The sequence below is a fragment of the Siniperca chuatsi genome, linkage group LG12, assembly GCF_020085105.1.
Source record: "Siniperca chuatsi isolate FFG_IHB_CAS linkage group LG12, ASM2008510v1, whole genome shotgun sequence".
Classification (NCBI taxonomy): domain Eukaryota; kingdom Metazoa; phylum Chordata; class Actinopteri; order Centrarchiformes; family Sinipercidae; genus Siniperca; species Siniperca chuatsi.
This window is the reverse complement of record NC_058053.1, coordinates 21,557,508-21,578,798: the sequence shown is the minus strand read 5'-3', so window position 1 is coordinate 21,578,798 and position 21,291 is coordinate 21,557,508. Positions and strand designations below refer to the sequence as shown.

At 39.2% G+C, this 21,291-nt stretch overlaps 1 protein-coding gene across 4 annotated transcripts in view; it reads right to left on the bottom strand.

Annotated features, from left to right (window-relative positions):
* plekhm3 (pleckstrin homology domain containing, family M, member 3) overlaps positions 1–21,291 on the bottom strand; it is a 46,470-nt gene that overhangs the window by 6,018 nt on the left and 19,161 nt on the right. For all 4 annotated transcript variants that reach the window (XM_044215699.1, XM_044215700.1, XM_044215698.1 and 1 more), the window contains exons 4-7: positions 17,126–17,271; positions 16,120–16,313; positions 9,501–9,564; positions 630–787 (exon numbers count right to left, since the gene is read on the bottom strand). In XM_044215699.1, coding sequence (XP_044071634.1) covers positions 630–787; positions 9,501–9,564; positions 16,120–16,313; positions 17,126–17,271 — 562 coding nt within the window. The remainder of the gene's footprint in view (positions 1–629; positions 788–9,500; positions 9,565–16,119; positions 16,314–17,125; positions 17,272–21,291) is intronic.

Here is a 21,291-nt window from a genome sequence, read left to right as displayed (position 1 = left end):
TCAGAAAAAGAAATGCAACTTGATGCAACTCATTGGCTTCTGAAGAACCTCCCCAGAAGCTTCAGCAGAACAGGATTTGTCAACATGGACCGAACAGGAAGCAAAGGCAACAGAAAGCTCCTGGTAAGATTTGAGATCAAAGTCTAAGCTGTCACTCAAACACACACATTACATTGCTAGCTACAGCTAAAGTTTGTACTCCTGGTACGAATAAAAACACTCTCATGGTCAAATGTGCAAAAATAAAGTTCAATCTGTTCAGTGTGCACCATTTAAAGGTGAATGACTTGAGGTAGGACCCTTTTGGAGGCCTGTAATGTTGATAAATCAACACCAGGAGTCAAACATTAATGACTATTGTGTCTATATACTACATGAACATTGTGCCTATATACTGCAGTGCGTGTTCTGCTTTGTGATGTTTATTTGACAACACCTGACACAGATCAAAACATTGCTCTGTTTAATTCAATTTATCGGGGGCTAGCAGTGCAGTGTTCAGATCTTTTGTCCACTGAATCAAGTCTTTTCAGTTCAGATCAAATCCAATCTAAATCAATCATATCTGTAATTAGTGACGATGAAGTAAATGTTGACGTTTACAGAAAAGGTTATCCGAGGATCTGTACCTCCTGGTGGCGCTCTCCTGAAAGGGGTAGATGACCTGTCCGTTGTGGCACAACTCACAGATGAAGCCTTTCTCTCGACACAAACTGCAGCTGAAAACGTGGGAGCTGGCAAACTTGATCACCTTGGACAGGAAGGGAGCCAGTTTTCCATCAATCACCTGGAGGGTGAGGAGGGATGAAGAGGGGAAGAGCAAGCAAGGAAGAACAGAAGAAAGGACTTGGTCAAAAACAACAATAAAGACTTAAATAATGTTCACAATATAAGGCACCATACTGGCAGTCAGCAACATCAACACAAACTGATGCAAATGTGACATTTTGATCAGAGACCTGTGTGAAAACTACACTCACTTTCAGAATAAGTGAGTTAATGGGTACACTTACTCATTAACTCAAACTGTCGGCTTGAATGTAAACATGCTTTCATCCAAACCATTAGCTCTCTGGTAAACTCTACATGGGTCTGCATTAGTGTGGATGAAATATGAGAACCTGTAATGCCAATCAAGTAATCTAATTTGAAGGGTTTTTTTAAAAGCAAAAACACTTCCTTAATAGCAATTTTTACTCCTTTTTGGCAGGATTTTCTGAACACTGAAAGGTTATCATAGCAGCTCCGCCATCTTGAGGGTTACCAGTACAATGTGATAAAGTAAATTGCTACAAGGTAATTCACGGTAGTAAAGCATGTATGACAGGAACAAAAAGTCCAGTGCAGAAGATCAGAATGGACATGGTGATCGATGATATTCAGCTAAATATTAATATTAATGTTTAATATTAAACTAGAAAACAATGAATTAAAAGAGACACTGCCAATTGCCAAAGGGTAGCCAATGAAGGACCATGTAGCATCTATGACTAAATATGTAATAAGGCAGCTGTCTGCATGCCAAGGGAAAGATTTGGCATTCAAGCAGTCAAATTTAGAGAGACTAAATACAAGCAAAAACTACCACCTGATGTTTTAATCTGACGTAATTTGGAGTGTTGATACTTGTGAACACACAGATTCGTTTGAGGCAAAGACATGTCTGTGCGACCTGGAAATCTTTAAACGTGAGCAAAAAAATCTGAGCTTATTCTGAAACTGTACGACTCTTCATGAAAGGAAAAAAGGAGAGAAACTGGAGGAAAATTACAAATGGAGTTCCTGGCAGGTTCTGAGATCATTTAAAAATGAATGAAACAAACAATGAATACAAGAAAGTAGAATCCTTCCTGGCTTGGAGGAAAGAGGGGAGACAGGAGATGAAACTGGAAGACGGAAGGAGGAAGACGGTAAATGAGGTGAACACCTTTTAACGGCAATGCTTGGCAAGTTCCTTTAAAAACTGAGGGGGGGTTGGCGGTGGGGGGCTGGAGTTGTATTGTAGTGAATAGACAGTGGGTGACTCACAGAGGGAAAAACAGTGAAAAGAAAAGCTGTGTAGAATCTTACAGAACTAAAAAACTAAATATGGTCGCAAAGCTTTGTCGTATCATGTTAATGATGCAGACAGAGCTATGCGCATAATGAGAGAGTGCGTGTAAGACAGAGAGGTAGAAAAACAGAGTATAAAGTAAGAGAGAGTATACAAGAAAGATCTTGAGAGAGCGCGAGAGCATGTATTCAGATACAAGTGGTTCCACCTGGCAGAGCTCTGGCCCTCCCAATTATAACCTCCTTCATGCTGTTTGTTACACGATGAGGACGAGAGGAGAAGAGGAGGACATGATGTGGAGAGAGGAGGAAGAAACCACACACAGGAAACATAGCACACTGAGGTATACTCATCCTGTTTACAGTAAATCATACACCAAGGCCAAAGTCTATTAGACTTTACACTGAGATTAATGGCCTACACTGAAGGCTTTTACCATAACAACCCCATACTGTGCACTTATGTACAATCTATGATATCAAATTATCAGTCTCAGACCAACATGAGACCGATACCTCGATTAAAAACAGGATCTATTCCAGTCAATGTCTGACAGGACTCGACATTTACAGTCAAACAGATTAGGGCTGCAGCCACTGATTTTTCATTTTATGTTGTTAGCGTCCAAACATGAGAAAACAAGCAAAGCGCTATGCAAGCTAAAATGTAAGGCAAGGTGTCCCAATGTTAGTCCAGACCTTTAAATCACCACCCAGATCTGATTTGTTCAGCGATTGAAATAGGTAATGTGAATGATTTCAGCTGAATGGATATATCACAAGCTACTAATTGATTGGTAAAAACAAAACAAGATTTTTTTACATTCAGAAATGTGCTCAAAACTTAAGCAACATTAATGAAACATAACGATTGTTGCAGAAGTTCATATCTCACCGCACACCAGAATTTGTTCAGTGAATCTGAAGAAAATGGAAGCGAAAGGCATTATTTGCTCATTTCGCTGCGTCTGCTCCTTTCCACACATTTATCTATTCCTTCTTCTGCTTGAGAAAGTTCGAACATTTACAACAACTCCTGACCACCTGTACGAACAAACTGTTAGTGGTAGACATGTTCATTCAGACTGTCAACTATAGTTCAACATATGGTTATGAGTTAGACTTTCTAGACCCTCTAATCAATGTTGCAGCAGTACAAATTACCAATGTATTCAGGAGAATTTCTTTAGAACTTCCAACTTTCTTAATAAATAACAAATCTTTCACAACGTCAACAGCAGTTCAATTTATACAGACTACATTAATGCTACTGGGCCTTTCGAAAGGATGTTGTTGACCATATTTGGTGTTTTCTATATGTAAATGAGCGAGCTGAAACGATTAGTTGAATGACAGAAAATCAATCTGCAACTATTTTGTCACTTTTCAAGAAAAAATGGCAAACTTTTCAGATGTTAGGATATACTGCTTTTTTTGGTCATGTGATGGTAAACTAAATATCTTTGGACTGTTAGTCAGATAAAACAAGCAACTTGAAGACGTCACCTTAGGTTTTGGGAAATTTTATAGACCAAAACGACGAATTGATTAATTAAGAAAGTGATTGGCAAATTAACAGATCATGAAAATGGTTGTAGCCTTAAATGAGCCTACTCACGCGCTAGCAGATGGATGTAGAATTGGTCAAATTTATCATTACTCACTGCTAACAGGCGTAGTTCTTACACAGTTTTTGAAGTTGCTCTATGCACGCTTTGATAAACAAGGCTGCTGGTGTGTGATGAAATCTGAACTTTTATTCAAAAATGGTCTCTACAAATGTTTTATAAGGCAGGAAATGCTTTCAACATATTTGTTAGGCCTTAAGCGTATAGAGAATGTGTTGTATTACAATAAATCTCCACAGTTTAAACGTGTAACTAATTTAATGTTCTTCTATATATGAGGGAGAACAAGCTCAATACAGTACAGATGATAAATGTTTCCAGGCAGGCAGACAGACAGGTACTGAGAGTGACAGACAAATATATACGTGCCCCTCTGCCCAGCACAGCCCACACCAAACCTAAGCAGCCCTGCTCAGTCCGGTCCAGCCCAGTCCACATGACGAATGGCTCTCCTGATGGAGGCTGACAGGCTCGGTAATTAAGGCCCTCTATAATTGGACTGGGCAGAATCAAACGACTGGCAGCACAGCTCTGGTGGCTGACTGGTACTCTGGGGGGACGGTGGGAAAGAAGGAAGGAGGCACAGAAAGATGGATGGATGGATGGAGAGTGACAGAAGTAAATGGATAGGCGAAAAAGAGCGATAAAGCAATATAAAGAAAATTACTTCTTGTACATATATGAAGCCTGGATGCAATCTTAAATTATAAACGCTGAATTACTCAGAAAAGATCTATTTACCAGTGTTATTACCACATTTACTTCTCTAAATTCACAAACCTTTTCCACCATTTTCTTAAAATTCCCATATCCATGCTATTACTGCTTGCTATAAATATCCAGTGACCATTTTATTAGCTACACCAAAGTAGCACTGGCCAGGAGGGTCACACTGGGACAATCATCCAGACAGGAACTTCCAACTTCAACCCTTTTAATTTGTACGCTCGCCCACATCCAACAAGGACAACAATGAAGCCAAGTATTGATGGCTGTCCTGAGTGTCTGGGCCAACCAGGAGCCAGGCCACTGGCAGATCTCTCAGTGCTCTGGTGGGTGTTTGGGATCAGCTGGGTTGGACTAACTTCTGTCTCCAGAACAGACAGAATTTCTTAACATATGGATTCTGAAAAATGATTAAAGAGTCCTTATGAGTGGGTTGGCATTCCCTCAGCGGTCGAAAGATAAATTGGAAAGGTTTTTAAATGATTAACTGGGTGAGAAATTAAACTAAAACGTGTTTCTGTTACACAAAACTGTGTACATGTACAGTTTCTCTAACCTTTCTTTTTCCTGGATAGCTTTATCTCTTCAGGTATCTAAAATTATTCAAATAAAACAATCGTTCAGGTCAAGTCCCAACTCAGAGACAAAGGCAACATGTGATGAGGGATCACACCATAAAAAGGTTAGGAACAACTTATGGAGTCGACAGCACAACACAGTGTGACTGCAGATTTTATGACGTCAATATCCCTTTTTAAAAAGCCCTGCCACGTGTTCTCCGAAACAAACATATTCTATCTTCTCTGTCTCACGTTAATGATCACTGAATCCCCAAACAAGTGAAAGAAGAGAGGGAGTGGAGATGGAAAAAAAGCAAGTGAACAAGAGAAATAAAGCTTTATTTGTCAATTGTTTTATCGCAGTTACCTTCAAAAGTAGAAATAAATAACCAGCAAACACTCGGCAGATTGTCTACTTTGGAGACAGTCTACTTTGCTCTGGAGTTTTCAGTCTCCTTTTTCACCTCTTCATGTCTCCTTTTCATTCATTCATTACATTCAACTCAAACATTAGAGTCTCCAAACTAAATACGAACAACAGGATGACTTTGTGTTATTTCCTTGTGTGTAAAAATTGTGTCTCAAACACCGGCATCATTTTTTTAAATCCGTCATCTGTCTAATCTTCGTGGTATTACATCGGTGGAAACACAAACAAGAAAGCGCAAAAGCTAGTTTACTTCCTAAATTAAGCTCCAGTGGTTCAATAGTACCTGGAACTATTTGGCTGAAAAGGGCTGATTTGGGTACGACCCATCCTTACAGTAATTGACATTGTCAGCCTGAGCTGCTAACCAGAGCAATGAGACTAAAAAGCCGCACACAGACACAAGTCCAACGCCAGTCAGTGTTTCAGTCTGAACTTCTAAAAACATTGCCCTATGTAGAGGACAAAAATCTGAATATTTCTACAGAATACACTAAGGATTTCAACTTTAAAAGGATGTGCAAACAGCAGCAGTGTCAGTACCAAGAAAACAATGTGGAATTTGCGAACAGTGCAAAGTTGGAAAATTACTTTTAAGTATGTTTATTATATATTCACAGGACTATATTCACAGTATGATTCTAGAGCAGCCTACAGGACAAACCCTCTAGATGTATTCACCTCCTTTCCCTCCAAACACACATCGCCTCTTCTCCCTCCATCCACTTAAACTCCTCCCCCTCTAGTTCAACCTCTTTCTCTGCTCCATGCAGAGTCTTTGTGCTCCAAAACCTCCTAATCCCCTAAAACTGCTGTTTAACAGCCGTTCGTTCGTCTCCCCCTCCATTGAGGAGAAACTAGAAAGCCAGCTGAGATTACATGGCTGGAAAGACCAGGGTGAGCTCTGTTTGAATAACACTGTCTCCCCTCTATCTCTCTCACACACACACACACACACACACACACACACACACACACACAGAAAACACTTGATCTTTGTAGGTTGTCAGTGTATGCATGCTGTCTTATCGGGGGGTTCCCCAAATTTTTGAGTAACCTACCAGATGAGAAGATGTACAAAGCAGAAAGATTAAAAAAATGGCTGGCAATGCATTCTTCATAGATTAATAAACAAACTTTAAATATTTGTCTATGACAAGCGATAAATGAAAAGCAAACATTTTCTTTTAAAAGTCCAATGCAAAATTCAAAACCAAACAGAAGGGTACTTCAAAATCTGGATATTGTGTACAATAATTAATATAGCCATATATATATAGATATATACAGAGGCCTAGGTTTAGACTTATAGTTCAACGTCAGATTTCTCAAACTGATTGCACCACCGCAACACTAGCCGGATGTATCGTGTTTTAATTATATTCCACACAGTAACTGTTTTTCACTTTGTGTTATACAAGGGCTGTGGGAAGGTCCACCTTGTGTCATTACTGAATATGAGACTATTCCGTGCAGTCGCAGTATTTTAGTTGTTTCATTCATTGTAGCAGGGTGCAGAAGGTTTGCAGTGGAAATGGTTTTGCTAGATGTGTGTTACTGAAAACGAGCTTGTTTCATGTTGTTTTTACTCTCAATTATCTCAACCAGCGTCAAAAACGTGTCGGAGAAAACACAAAGGTACAGTGTAACCCCTTACCGCGAAAATATAAATGAAGCTTAATCCTTTAACATGTTCCAGTGTTGAAAGCATACGTTCTTTTATCTTTACACCTTAACATTATATGTTAATATGTGTATAATATCGTTTTCTCCTGTGTGCACTGACGTAAAGGCGAGCTACTGTAACAAAGAGTTTCCCTACGGGGATCAATAAAGTATTTCTGATTCTGATTCTGATTCTGATTCTGATTCTAGTCTGTTTTTATCTATATTGATTCTTGATAATTCCTATTAATATTTGTTGCCCAATTTCCACACAAGGATGATTTACATGTTGTCCTGTTTGGTCTTATCATAGAACTCATTATTGTGCAAAGCCATGAGCAGAAACTGGAAATCTGAGAACTTTTAACATTTACTTAAGAGGCCTCTGTGGGTCTGGACAAGTGTGAGTGGAGAGGGATGCCTGGCATAGAGGGAATGCCAGGGTGTCTCTGTGGGAAGCCTGCTGCGCACGCACGCACGCACACACGCACACACTTTCCTACAACTTAAGTCCTCACACAAAACCCTAGAAACAATCCTTAAAACCAGCGGAGGAAATGGGCAGTGTCCTTAGACAAACACATATGTTTTCTTCAAATGAAATGGTTCCTAATAGGGGATATGGGTGGATGCTATTTGTCGGGAGGTGAATAGACTAGTGTGGTCCAGGTTTTAGCCAGGGGAGTTTAGCCTTCACTGACCTCTGAGCTGGAACAAAAAAAGCCATGTTGATTACGAGCGTCATTTTTTTCAGGAGGTGAATCAAAAGAAACAAGCTTGTTAATATGGAAAACCAATTAAGAGGCAGAGTGCTTGAGAATCTCCAAGATAGGGGAGGGAGAGGGAGAGGGAGAGGAAAAGAGAAGAGGGAGCTGTGCAGTCTCTGTCAAAGACACCTATTGTTAAAATTAGCACTAAATCACCAGTGTGGGGTTTATGAGTAAATCACAGAGTTTAGCAAAGAAAGAGTGAGTGAAGAACACACACATACACATGTGTGTGTGTGTTCTGAGCGTGTGTGAGGCCAAGGGGATGTCGGGAAGAATGGAGGGATGTCACGCTTTGTTTTTCTGCCTGTTGATTCTGAATGTGACCAATTAGTGAAGCAGAGAGACACAGAGTGTGGGAGTGGAGGAGGAAGAGGAGGAGGAGAGGGTCCAATCTCTTTCACCGTGAGAGTCTATGGCTGAGCTCTGAGTCAGAGGGGTGAAAGAAAAAAAATGGGGCAGGGTACAACATAATGAACATAATGACAAACAAAAGAACTTTTCAGTCATTTGTGGTCGCTTTCCTCTGACCCCCAACTCAATTTGGCGACTAGATACCGAACGGCTGAAAGGCCAGGATGTGTTTCCTTTTTTTATGATCTCTCCTGAAAAAAAGACGACTTTCATATTAAACTGAACACATTTAAAGTCTCCAAAGTAAATTCCTCTCATAACTAAAATTAAAACAGAGGTGGGCAGTGTAACTGGTATTAACGGTGGGCACACTGGTAGCGATATGAGAGTTTGCAATTTGATAAGAAAAATCTGCTGATTAAATAAGCGATAGCGTACAATGAGGTGTCTTGGTATTGGAAAATAATAGACGAGGCAGATTTAAAGTTTTCCACGATGCCAGATACAAATTCTTTCCACTGAGACCATTGTTTTCCTGGATCAGGACACTTGAAAGAGCTAACCCTGTTCTAAATAGGGCTATTAGAGGGTATTACCCTCTCTTATCACTGTTATGACATGGACACTTGCCAGTGAAACAAAGGAGAAGTTGTGTTAACTTAAAAGGATAAGGTGAGCGTTATTCTATGTTTTTCCTATTGTCAAAAAAATCCAATAAAAAAGACCAACTGCAACAATGTGTGTATGTGGTATGTGTATATGTATGTGGGATTGACTCAAAGTAAACTACAGTGTGTGTCACCCAGTGCAGCAGTGTGGCTCAATGATGTGTTTTTAATAGTTTTTACACAACAATTGTGCCTCATGGCATTTTCAAGTTAGCTAGCTAAATTCTACTACTATACTACTACTCAGCTATTTTCTCATGTTTCTAGTGTTTTCTTACATGGACTAAGAATTTATTTAATTTATTGTAACAACATGAGGAAAAACAGGAGCAGGATTCTGGGCACCACTGTTGGCTACCACTATGCTTAAGGTGTCCCAATCTGACACAGCTTGAACATTTTACTTAATTTGACCCATTTCAGTATCACGCAGGCTCCGAATGTTTCCACAACACCAGACATTTTTTAATCGTTGACAAAATTTGAGATGTGAGCAGCACAGACATCTGGAACTAAGCTACACCAGGCCTACATTTAAGTTGAACTAAACTTAAACATATATTTTATTCAAAATTAAACTAAACTTTAAATCGTTACCTAAACTTTTAGTTCACATAAGATGTGTGTGTGTGTGTGTGTGTGTGTGGGGGTACCTGCTGCAGGTCAGCCATGGAGTACAGGTGAATGTGCTGTAGCAGGTATTCCCTGGGGAAGATCCTGTGAAAAGACACACAAGAAAAGTTTAGATGCACCATTCTCTGTGAAGCAGGTCATGTGTGTTTGACCATCATCAGTGATGAGATGCTGATGAGATACACCAACCCTCCACTTTCCATAAAAAAAAAAATTAAAAAAAAAAGAGTGCTGGTGTGGCAAAATTTTGACATTTTAACTGTGATTACAGATATGAGAAGCTCCATCAGTATATTCAGCACTTTTTCTTAAATGCAACAACACATCTTCCTGCAACCTTAGTCACAATAAAAACCACAATTCCCAGCTTGCTTTACCAACAGAAAAGGGTCAGGGTAGAATTTGTTCATCTTGTGATTGTCATTGTTTCCATATACAATACTCAGTATACAGAGGAACTAAGTTATGATACTTCAGTGCAACAATGTACATAATACAAAATATAATAAACTTTATTGTCCGGCAAAGGCAGGAAATTTGTATTTGGAAAAAGAATTAAAAAAACATTACCCAGTTGTAAGATTCTAGTCGTGCTTATTAGATGAAGTGCAATGAATGATAATAAAGTACAATTTCACATTCCATTGTCTAACATTATGTGACAAAACACAGACAGGACAGCTCTGGTGAGGTGTGTGTGTGTGTGTGTGTGTGTGTTGTGAGGTCTCCTCTTAGACCACTAAGATGGATGGCACCATGTTAAATCCTGTCTAAGCTGTGATGAGTGTCACCAAAACACAAGTATGTATGCGAGTATTCGTGTGTGTGTGTGTGTGTGTGTGTGTTTGTGTGAGTGTGTGTGTGTGTGTGTGTGTGAGAGAGAGAGATCCAGACACCTCATAGTGATAGGCACCACTGATAAACTACTGTTTAGTACGTTACCATTGGTTACCACATCAGCATTCATAAGATAACACACACACACACACACACACACACTCGGGTCCAATAATCAAATACACACTGGCTCCTTGTTAATTGTGTAGTCAGAGCCCAGATGAACACACCCTTAAAGTGTGCGTTGATCTTGATAAAAGTACTTGAGAACCACCACATTTTAGGATTAGATTGCACAGACACACAGATCCATGCAGGACAATATTTCAATAGTTCAAGACCTGATAGTATTTAATTCTTTAATATTTTATTTCACCATCCGCAGTGCTCTTTCCTGTCCAGCAGACACACCTTTCATTAAAATTCACACACTGACTATGATTGTTGATCGTGTACTGAAGGAGCGTCTGACCTGACTATGTCTGAACCAGCATATGTAGGAAGTCCTGGAAATAGGTGTGTGTGTGTGTGTGTGTGTGTGTGTGTGTGTGTGTGTGTGTGTGCAGGGAGTGGATAAACTAAACACATTACAATCTAATGCAAACCAAAACCAAATCTTATCTTTGTCAAACTTACAACGTTCAACTTGTGTTGACACAGTGTCAAACAAATGTTGATACAACTTTTTGGATGCTGTAAATTTATGGTGTTAATTTTTTAATGATTTGTCCACCTCATGTATGTAAATGAGGTGGACAAGGAACAAATTTGTGAACCAGAAATAAATGTAGTTCTACAACACAAGAGCTAAACTACTACTACATCTGCAACTGCTCTTAGCACTACAAGTATTACTATCATAATAATAATAATAATAATAATAATAATAATACAACTTTATTTATAGAGCACTTATCAAAACAAAGTGCAAAGTGCTTACAACAAGAAATACAAATACACAAAAGCAATAAAATAAACAGCCAGTTCAGGTAAAATCTGGATTTGCTTTCAGATAAAAATGTGTTTTGAGAAGAGACTTAAACGAAGACACTGACTCAGACAACCTAAGTTCTTCGGGCAAGTTGTTCCAGAGGCTCGGGGCCCTGATAGCAAAAGCCCCCTTAGTTTTCATCCTGGACTCAGGAACAGACAGAAGACCCCTGCCTGAAGATCTCAAACTACGTGAAGGTTCATAAGGGATTACAAGGTCTAAAATATAGTCTGGAGCCAGGCCATGAAGAGCCTTAAAAGTAATCAACAAGATCTTAAAATCAATCCTAAAACAAACAGGGAGCCAATGTAAAGAGGCTAAAACAGGTGTGATGTGGTCGTACTTCTTGGTCCTGGTTAAAAGCCTAGCAGCTGAGTTTTGTACAGTCTGCAGTCGTGTCAGAGTTTTTTGATTAAGACAAGTGAACGGGCTGTTACAATAATCAAGGCGTGACGAGATAAAAGCATGTACAACAGTATCTGCATTACTAAGATTTTAAATAGATTGGATTTTTGCAATGTTTATGAAGTGATAAAAACATGATTGGACAAGCTTAGTGATATCTTACTCAAAACATAAATTGCTATCAAACAGGACACCAAGATTTCTTGCAACAGGCTTGATATGTTGTGACAGGTTACCAGTAGATGGCAGTATTTGTTAAGTGATGTGTTGGGGCCCAATAACAAGGATTTCAATTTATTTGAGTTGAGCTGAAGAAAATTTATCGACATCCAATTTTTTATGTCAAACAGGCAGTCCTGCAGAGAACTCAGCATACTGAGGTCAGTGGGCTTGACAGGGAGGTACAACTGTGTGTCATCTGCATAACAATGAAAAGAAATCCCATGTCTGCGGATGACATCACCCAACAGAAGCATGTATGAGGAGAACAGTATTGGTCCCAGAATTGAACCTTGAGGCACACCGTACTTGATATGGGAAAAGGATGACATGAAGTTATTAATGCTGACACAGAATTTCCTATTGGACAGATAAGATGAGAACCAGTCTAGTTACTACTACAGTTACTACTAGTACCTACTACCTCCTACAACTGCGATATCGGCTATTAGCGATTGTCTGAGTCCATCGCCAGTTGGGTTTTTTTGGCGATTTTTAGTCCAATTTGTGTCATTTTATTTTTTTTAATCTATTGTTCTGCCTCCAAAGAACGAGTGAGAGCTGCTGCTCAGTGACAGACTCTCATTCAGTGAGCTAACCCAGTAGCACAAAGAGACCAGCAATGGCAGAGTCAGGCAGGGGAAAAACAGTGTGTAGAGCTATATATATTTTCACATCTAACTGTGAATAAAGAGTTTATTTCGACCAAACCAGAGTTGGTGATTGTTGGACCAGTGGAAAGACTAACAGAGATGGTTTTTGCTTTGCTTCTGTTGAGTTTGAATGAAGTGTGTTTTACGATGAGTTAACAAGGCAATTAAGCTGGTCTTAGTTCTGTGAAAGAGAGAAACTTGAATTCAGAAGGTGTACAGTTGTATTTTTCTTTTCTTGACATCTTGTGAGTTTATTGTGTTAATATATTAGACTAAAAGAGCTAAGAGAGCTTGTAGAACGTAGCGAACTTGCCACTCGCACACATCTCCCCACTGAAACTACGGGGGGAGGTGTATATGCGCAAATATATCAGCAATACTAATACAATTCTTCCAAAAACCAAGAATAATGCCCCTGAGTACATGAAATAAAAGGAATAAAAAAGAAACAATCGTTCTAAAAAGAAAAGAGAACATACTTTTTTATAGCAAGCACTGGATATTATTTAGCAGCCACCTACTAACACCTTAGCAGCTACTGATAAATCTCTAGTAATCACCTAGCAACCTACAAACCCTACAAACACCATAACTGTTAATAATTACCTAGCAACCACCTACACTAACACTGAAGAACAGCAACCTGCAAACAACACCCTAACATCCACATCAAATCACCTAGTAACAATAGCATGATATCATGTATGTAGCCATCAAGTACATATTTAAAATAGCTTTTTACAGAATTCATTTTGACCAAAACAAGTCAGCTAGTAACACTAAAATGTCAGCCAGAGGCAGCATTTTAACCAACACCTGCAGCTAAAGTTAGCTTAATTAGCTAGCTAAGTAGAGTAGAGCTCTGCTGGTGACAGTTGTCATTTCAGGGGACAAAATTGACATTTGCTGAGATGATGAGAAGCAATTGTTTCATTGGTAAACATTATGTGCTGTGCTACAATGGAAGCTTGACAAGCATAACAACAGGGGTTTGTTGGGGTTAACAACTGTTTGTGGTCAAGTATGTGCAGAGTGTTTGAAATAATTTTACCCATTAGGACACGTTCCCCATCCATCTTACATTACAACAAGGTCATTAAAATATGGACATCGGGACAGCCTAATTTGCCACAAACACAATTACCTGTGAGGTGTATTTACTGAGATCAATTCACACCTTGACTGAACTTTGACAATAAAATAATGAAAGACAGCCTTTATCCAGCAACATTTGCGACATGCTATCAAAGATGTAACCCTCTGATAGTGTTTGAGAACTACTGCACAGTTCCAAAAATAAAGTGCTCTCTAACTTACAGCCTTTAGTGCCTCATGTGGTTGTGTGTGCGATTGTGTATCCGTGGCTCTCTGCATGTATGCAACAGACTTCTCTCTTCAGATCCCCCCCTGAAGTAGACTGATGACTAGGGGAAGGTTTTAGCGCCATGGCCCTCATCAATCCTGCAGTGTTTGGAAGTGGCGGGGCACTAGCCGGCACTAGCTAATGGGACAGAAGTAAACAGAGAAGGCCATGATGCTGCTCATCTCTGCGCTGCAACAGGGTGCCAGAAAAATAGTAGGATGCGATATAAAGAATCAAATATAGGCCTGATCGCAAAATGGGCATTTTCTTATTACAATACAATTAAAAATCAAATATAATATTTTGGTTTTCCAGTGACTTGCATTTACTGTAATTAAAGGGTTGGTTCAATCAAATTACAGAGATAGATTTTGTTCTTTGAGATTTCTGCTGTCACCTGAATACTATGGAAGTGTTTAAATTACATATACAAATTCAACAGAATTTGTATCTTTTCAGAAACAAGTCCCCTGTTACTGTGGACAATCTACAGACCTTGCTGTGAACACATTTCTTTGGAACTACCTTCTAACAGAGAATAAGTCTCTAAAAACCTAAATGATTTGCATGGCTGATTAGTGAGAAAATATGTTTTTTGTAAATTATCATGATAGAATATTAATTAGATTCCAGTGTGTCTGCTGAGGTGGATGATTCTCCTTCATACATGGCCCGTTTTATCAGACTGTATTAGTGACCTGGACCGGGGCAAGGAGCATCCATCAGCTCACAGACAAGGCTTTCAGTGTGGGACCACACTCAGATAAACAGTCCCCACCCCGACCATCACACACGAACATATACACACAGGCATACATCTTTTATGTATATGCAGCATATATACACACAGGAATGCATGCAGATAAAAAGTTATGGCAATATACATGCATGCACTCAGACATACACATGTAAACACACACAGATCATATGAGGAGATGTTAACAGTCTGTGCCTGCTCATCAACAGAGAAATATAACAAATATTTTAGTGTATCAGTCAGTGTGACTCTGATTACACAAAATGAGCCACAAAAACTTACTTTGCCTGTTCTTTAGGGTCAGTTGATCCAAATTACCAATTTTTTTTTTACTTTTACTGTTACCCAACCATGCAGATAGGTGACCTGACCCTTTAAACCTGCAGGTGTACAGGATCGAACTCTTGCTGACTGGCCATAAACAAGTTCCTAATCACCCCCCCCCGTCCTGTTAGTTAAAACACGTTAAGGCCATTTCAGGGTATTTTTTATTCTTATTTAAGTAAAATCTTTCCATTTAAGGAGCGCCACATGAATGCAATTTGATACTGCCATTCAATGACACAAAGAGGATTATTAATGCAGTCATTTTGTCTCTATAATAATAATCTGCTGACCTGCCTTTAACAAACAGAGGCAGAACATCTCTGGTGTTCAGAAGCTGCAGAATAGCTTTTAAGTAGAAATAAAATATGCAACCACGTCACGTCAATTTTATTAGATCCTTGCAGGTTACCTGCTTGTTTAAGAATTGATTTTACAGTATTTGTCTCAACTTCCATTTCCTGACAAACCTCTGTGCAAGTGAATAAGTATACTCTTTTAAATCTCTTCACAAGACACTGTAAATGTGTAAAGTGCCTTAATATTGCTAAAAACAATTCTTCCTATCATCCTATATTTGTTATATTAGACTTATATATTTATGTATCACTATGGGTATTTGACCTTTTTAAGATTGGGATTTCACAATTTTATTTTATTTTCTGATAACATTGTGTTCATTGTACTGTTGTGTTCTGTGTTTTATCCCTCTAAATCAGTGGTACCCAGCTGGGGGTCAGAATCCCCCAAGGGGGTTGCAAAGATAAATCTGAGGGATTGTGTTATAGGCAAGAAAAAAAATGTATACCTGCAATTCAAAATAATATTATTTTTTTCCCAAACTTTATATCTTGTAAATTACTGGATAATTGACTTCTGTGGACCTCAAAAATTACTGCTCACAAGCCTTAAACATATGCAACGTATGCGACTTCGAAGATGGTTTGCAAGTAGACATTGCTTCATTTTAAGGGGTCACAAGCCAAACAAGGTTGGGAAACAGTGCTCTAAATTAAGAAGCACTTTGTAACTTCCTTTTGTGCTACAGAAATACCCCACCCCACCACAAGAGACATCGCCGCCAACCTACCTTCGTCTGAGGTCCTCGGCAACGGTTGCTCGGCAGCTGAACAGGTAGGCCCGCAGTGACTGGAGCTGCTGACGGAGACGCAGCACAGTGCTGAGAGGCTCACAGTGCTCATACAGACAAGGGTTGAGCTGCTGGACATCCAGCAGGGGCTCCTCGTACACAAACTCCAGGAACTCCTTGGCCTGTTTAGACACCTGGAGGAGCACATCAGAGTTTACATCAGGAGGGGGGCTGCGTTGTTTCAGGTACCGGTGAGAAATGAAATACAATCCAGGAAGTCCAGTTTGAGCAACAGATCTTTCTAATACTCAGAGACAGGATTTTATAACTCTGGAAAGTTATCACGGCTCCAATTATTTTATCTCTCATCACGATGATCACCAGGTAAAACGCAGAAATATGGCATTCACGTTACAGTAATTACCATGAATGTGCGCTTGCATGTATTTGATTGGCCACTGCAGCACATTGCCAGATGATGTTGCGTTGCGTTGCAGCAAAAGTTGAGGTTAAACATTTTTTGCTTTTGCTATGTTAGCACCCCTGCTGCATCGCTGGACTGGCTCCATTCAAATGAATGAGAGGGCTGCGCTGTTTTATGCAGGGCTAAAGTGAACGCATAAATTCCTTCGGTGATTTGTTCAGGAAACAGCACTGTTTTTTATCTAAACCACTGAAACTATTTAAACTTTATTTTAACACTTTTATTTGAAAATAAGACTCTATAAAATGTGATCCAGATTGACTAGAATTTGTTAAAAGGGGACAACTTAAAGACCACATGAATTCAGACTTGAATTTCCAGGAAAACTCTCACCTACTGGAAAACAGTGGCTCTTTAATGGTGCCCTAATATTTATGTGTATCCTAATACATTACAAGACCCAAAGATAACCTGCTGTTGTTCCAGTCGCTCAGAATGAGAAACTGCATACTTTCAAAGCTGGTACAGTGAGTATGTTGAGATGGTAGGTATTTTCATATCGTTGTGTGTGTGCTGTCCCACCTTGTGCTTGCTGGTGTCCCAGTTGTGCAACAGGCGTGCTGGGATGAGGAAGGAGTTGTCCTGATGGCAGCTCTGGCAGTAGTACCAGCCGCTGTAGTAGCAGACCTTTGCCTTTCCTCTGGAAAGACCAACTGGATGCTGACAACCTAAGGAGAAAGTCATTGGTTAAGTGTGTGTGTGCGTGTGTGTGTTTGTTGTTGTGTGTGCGCTTACATCTTATTAATAAACACATATATAATACGATGTCTCTGTATTTATGAGGAAACCAGTTAAATCAGTTAACAACCAGAAAGTGTCAATTTCAAACCAATAAAACAATCTTCTATCTTAATGTGGAACGAGTATGTATTATCTCTGACTTATTAGACTCCCTGCATGTCATAAAATGATGAGATCCATATGATTGCTCTATGTCCATTTATGAGTCCTAAATGGCAAATTAGCCCTAAGGTGTTGCACAAGTTAGCTTTCGGTGTTAACAGTCTGCTGGATCGGAGGGGGGGCAAGATCAGGAGAACACAAAGGTTATAGAGCAAATAACTTGGTGTTAATATGTGTCAGTTTATTGCTCTTTACTGAATACCACACTAATCCAGCCGAGCAAACCTGTAGATAATAAACAAGATAGTCTAAGTTTAAAAGGAACTCGGACCCCACTAAGGTAATATGTTGTACCATGACCCATATAAAAAAATATAAAACTAATTTTATTGCACTGATTAGAGAATTAAGGAAATCCTTAGATGGAGGTGTTTATTCTAATCAAGGGTGTAACTTCCAACCTATTAAAACATGCACATCATGCAAAAAAAAAATAGCTGGACTGAACATGAGCAAAAATGAAAACAGTAAGCTCCATATTCACCACTGAGTGACACTGAAACATCAAAATGTGTCTTCATAAGAAGCAGTTTGCTCAAAACCTCATTCGGTTTGTGGTGTTAATAAAGTTTTTGTGTTGGGAGCTTTCAGTGTGAGGGCTTTACTGTTCTAGAATTAATCACTAAATTACAGCGTCCTCTTACTGCTCATCTATAAAAATCCAGATTACAGACACTCGTCGCCTTCAACTTTTACCATTTTCTCACATTGAAAAAGCATCATGACAAGCAGCAAACTCTTTGGAAAGTTTTTGCCCTGAGTTTCACATCCCTACAAACAGGGTACCCAAACCATTTAATTGGTCGAGCTTGTTGAAAGCTATAAACTGCCTGGCAGTAGGCTCTGCAGCCTGCAGACACTACCCAGGGACAAAACAAAATACAAACACATGACAACACTTTCTCTACCACATGTTCATTTAAGTTATATTCCAATTTATTGAGGGCAATGTGCAATTATAATACACTAAAAATATGCTAGAGGTGAACAGAAATAACAGCTATGTAAGTAAAAGAAACCTGAGGCGTCAGTATGCTTCTTACAAACAAAGTGTTTGTCAGATGGTTGAACAGCTTAGGAAACCTCCCCTCACATATTTCCAACATCGAAATTGGGGGAGCTGCGTCAGACAATTTCTGTAACTTCCCAAAACCAACGCGTCACCAAAAGTGACAGAAACACTTGTGTACAAAAACGTGCAACACTTTGAACATCTTCCGGGACAGACTGTCTGAAAGTGTATCTTCATATTTAAACAACTATTATGACTGCTTGCTTTTCACCCCACCTTCGAGTGTGGCCTTCAAGAACAGCTATAAACACTTTTGTTACTTAGTCACCAATTTTAGTAACCAAAGACATTTGGTGACCAAAACTATATTTAAGTCTTAAAGTCTCTGCATGCTGTATTTTTGTGGTTAAAGTTCTGGTTAAATGATCTATCTTTATATCTCAGGTCTCTATCCACAAAACTAAATGTGGTGTTCTTGAGGAGTTAGAGCTTAAATGATGTTATGTTTGACTACCATGACCAATTTCACAATTAGCAATCTCATCATGATGTGTTATTTGCTGGAGATGCCGGAAAATCCTACCTAATTGTGTTCACTCCTGCCCTTAAACTCCTGAAAACCACATGTACGTCCTTCAGTATGTCCAAAACTGTGAACAATATTTTACTGACAGTTGAAATTATTTTTCATCTTCTTGTTTAGTGCGTCTTCTAATATTAATATCCATGTTTGCCAAAAATCTACCTGCCAAATTCTTTTAAGTACGACTCCGATAACAGTCGTGGTTCTTCCAGTAGTCACAACACAGCAGACTTAAATAAAAAAGTGTTTTGTGGACCTAAAGACCAACAGATCCTCGGCTCTATTCAGCCTGATATCTGTCCCACTGTCTGCTTTGTCTTCTAGACTCTTTAAAGTTCATTCTTCACCCAAACACCCGGACCTGGTCTATGATCTCACACACACACACACACACACAAACAGCTGAGTGCCACAGTACTGCAACAGGTGTCCCCCATCCACACAATCTCAGAGGACATGGGGCCTGGAGGAAAACAGCAAATGAAGAGAGGTAGAGAAGAAAAGAAACGGAAGATTGTTATCTAGGTTTTGGAAAACAGAGGCATGGCAAGCTACAGAAAAAAATGAAAAGGAGAACGACAGAAGAAGAGAGGCGTGTGTCGGCCTGTTTGTCAGCAGCTTCAACACAAGAAACAACACAGACTGAAAAAGGGGAAAAAGACAGAATGAGTAAAAGGCTATCGAGAGATGAGAGGAAAAAAGGAATTGCATGAAAGAGAAGAAGGGGAGATCAAACAAGGACAGATAAAGGCAGACAATAAAGAGAAATTAGTCCAGCTATTTTCTACCATAGACAAGAATCTGACGTTTGAAAAAGACAGACAATGGTCTAATCAGCACTGAGAGCTGGATTCCTGTTTTATCTGTTTTATCCAAAAGAAAGAGAAAAAAAAAAAAAAAACTCATGTTGGAGCACCAGCCACACAGACTGAATGATGGACTGAACTAGGTTTGAAACTAACAATCATTTTATTAATCAATTTACCTGTTGATTTATTTTTAGATTATTGATGAATCCTTTGGCATGTAAAATGTCAGGTTAAGTGAAAAATGGCGACATTGTACGACCAGTGGTTCAAAACCAAAATGATAATTCCGGTTTATTACAATTTAGGTCTTATTTTTGTTGTTTTTCCCATCCATTGTATTGGTTATGATAGTACTGTGCTGACCGATGAAACAGCTGGGTCGATACAGTATTGTTCAAAATAATAGCAGTACAATGTGACTAACCAGAATAATCAAGGTTTTTAGTATATTTTTTATTGCTACGTGGCAAACAAGTTACCAGTAGGTTCAGTAGATTCTCAGAAAACAAACAAGACCCAGCATTCATGATATGCACGCTCTTAAGGCTGTGCAATTGGGGTATTAGTTGAAAGGGGTGTGTTCAAAAAAATAGCAGTGTCTACCTTTGACTGTACAAACTCAAAACTATTTTGTACAAAAAAATTTTTTTCTGGGATTTAGCAATCCTGTGAATCACTAAACTAATATTTAGTTGTATGACCACAGTTTTTAAAACTGCTTGACATCTGTGTGGCATGGAGTCAACCAACTTGTGGCACCTCTCAGCTGTTATTCCACTCCATGATTCTTTAACAACATTCCACAATTCATTCACATTTCTTGGTTTTGCTTCAGAAACAGCATTTTTGATATCACCCCACAAGTTCTCAATTGGATTAAGGTCTGGAGATTGGGCTGGCCACTCCATAACATTAATTTTGTTGGTTTGGAACCAAGACTTTGCCCGTTTACTAGTGTGTTTTGGGTCATTGTCTTGTTGAAACAACCATTTCAAGGGCATGTCCTCTTCAGCATAGGGCAACATGACCTCTTCAAGTATTTTAACATATGCAAACTGATCCATGATCCCTGGTATGCGATAAATAGGCCCAACACCATAGTAGGAGAAACATGCCCATATCATGATGCTTGCACCTCCATGCTTCACTGTCTTCACTGTGTACTGTGGCTTGAATTCAGAGTTTGGGGTCGTCTCACAAACTGCCTGTGGCCCTGGACCCAAAAAGAACTATTTTGCTCTCATCAGTCCACAAAATGTTCCTCCATTTCTCTTTAGGCCAGTTGATGTGTTCTTTGGCAAATTGTAACCTCTTCTGCACATGCCTTTTTTTTTAACAGAGGGACTTTGCGGGGATTCTTGAAAATAGATTAGCTTCACAC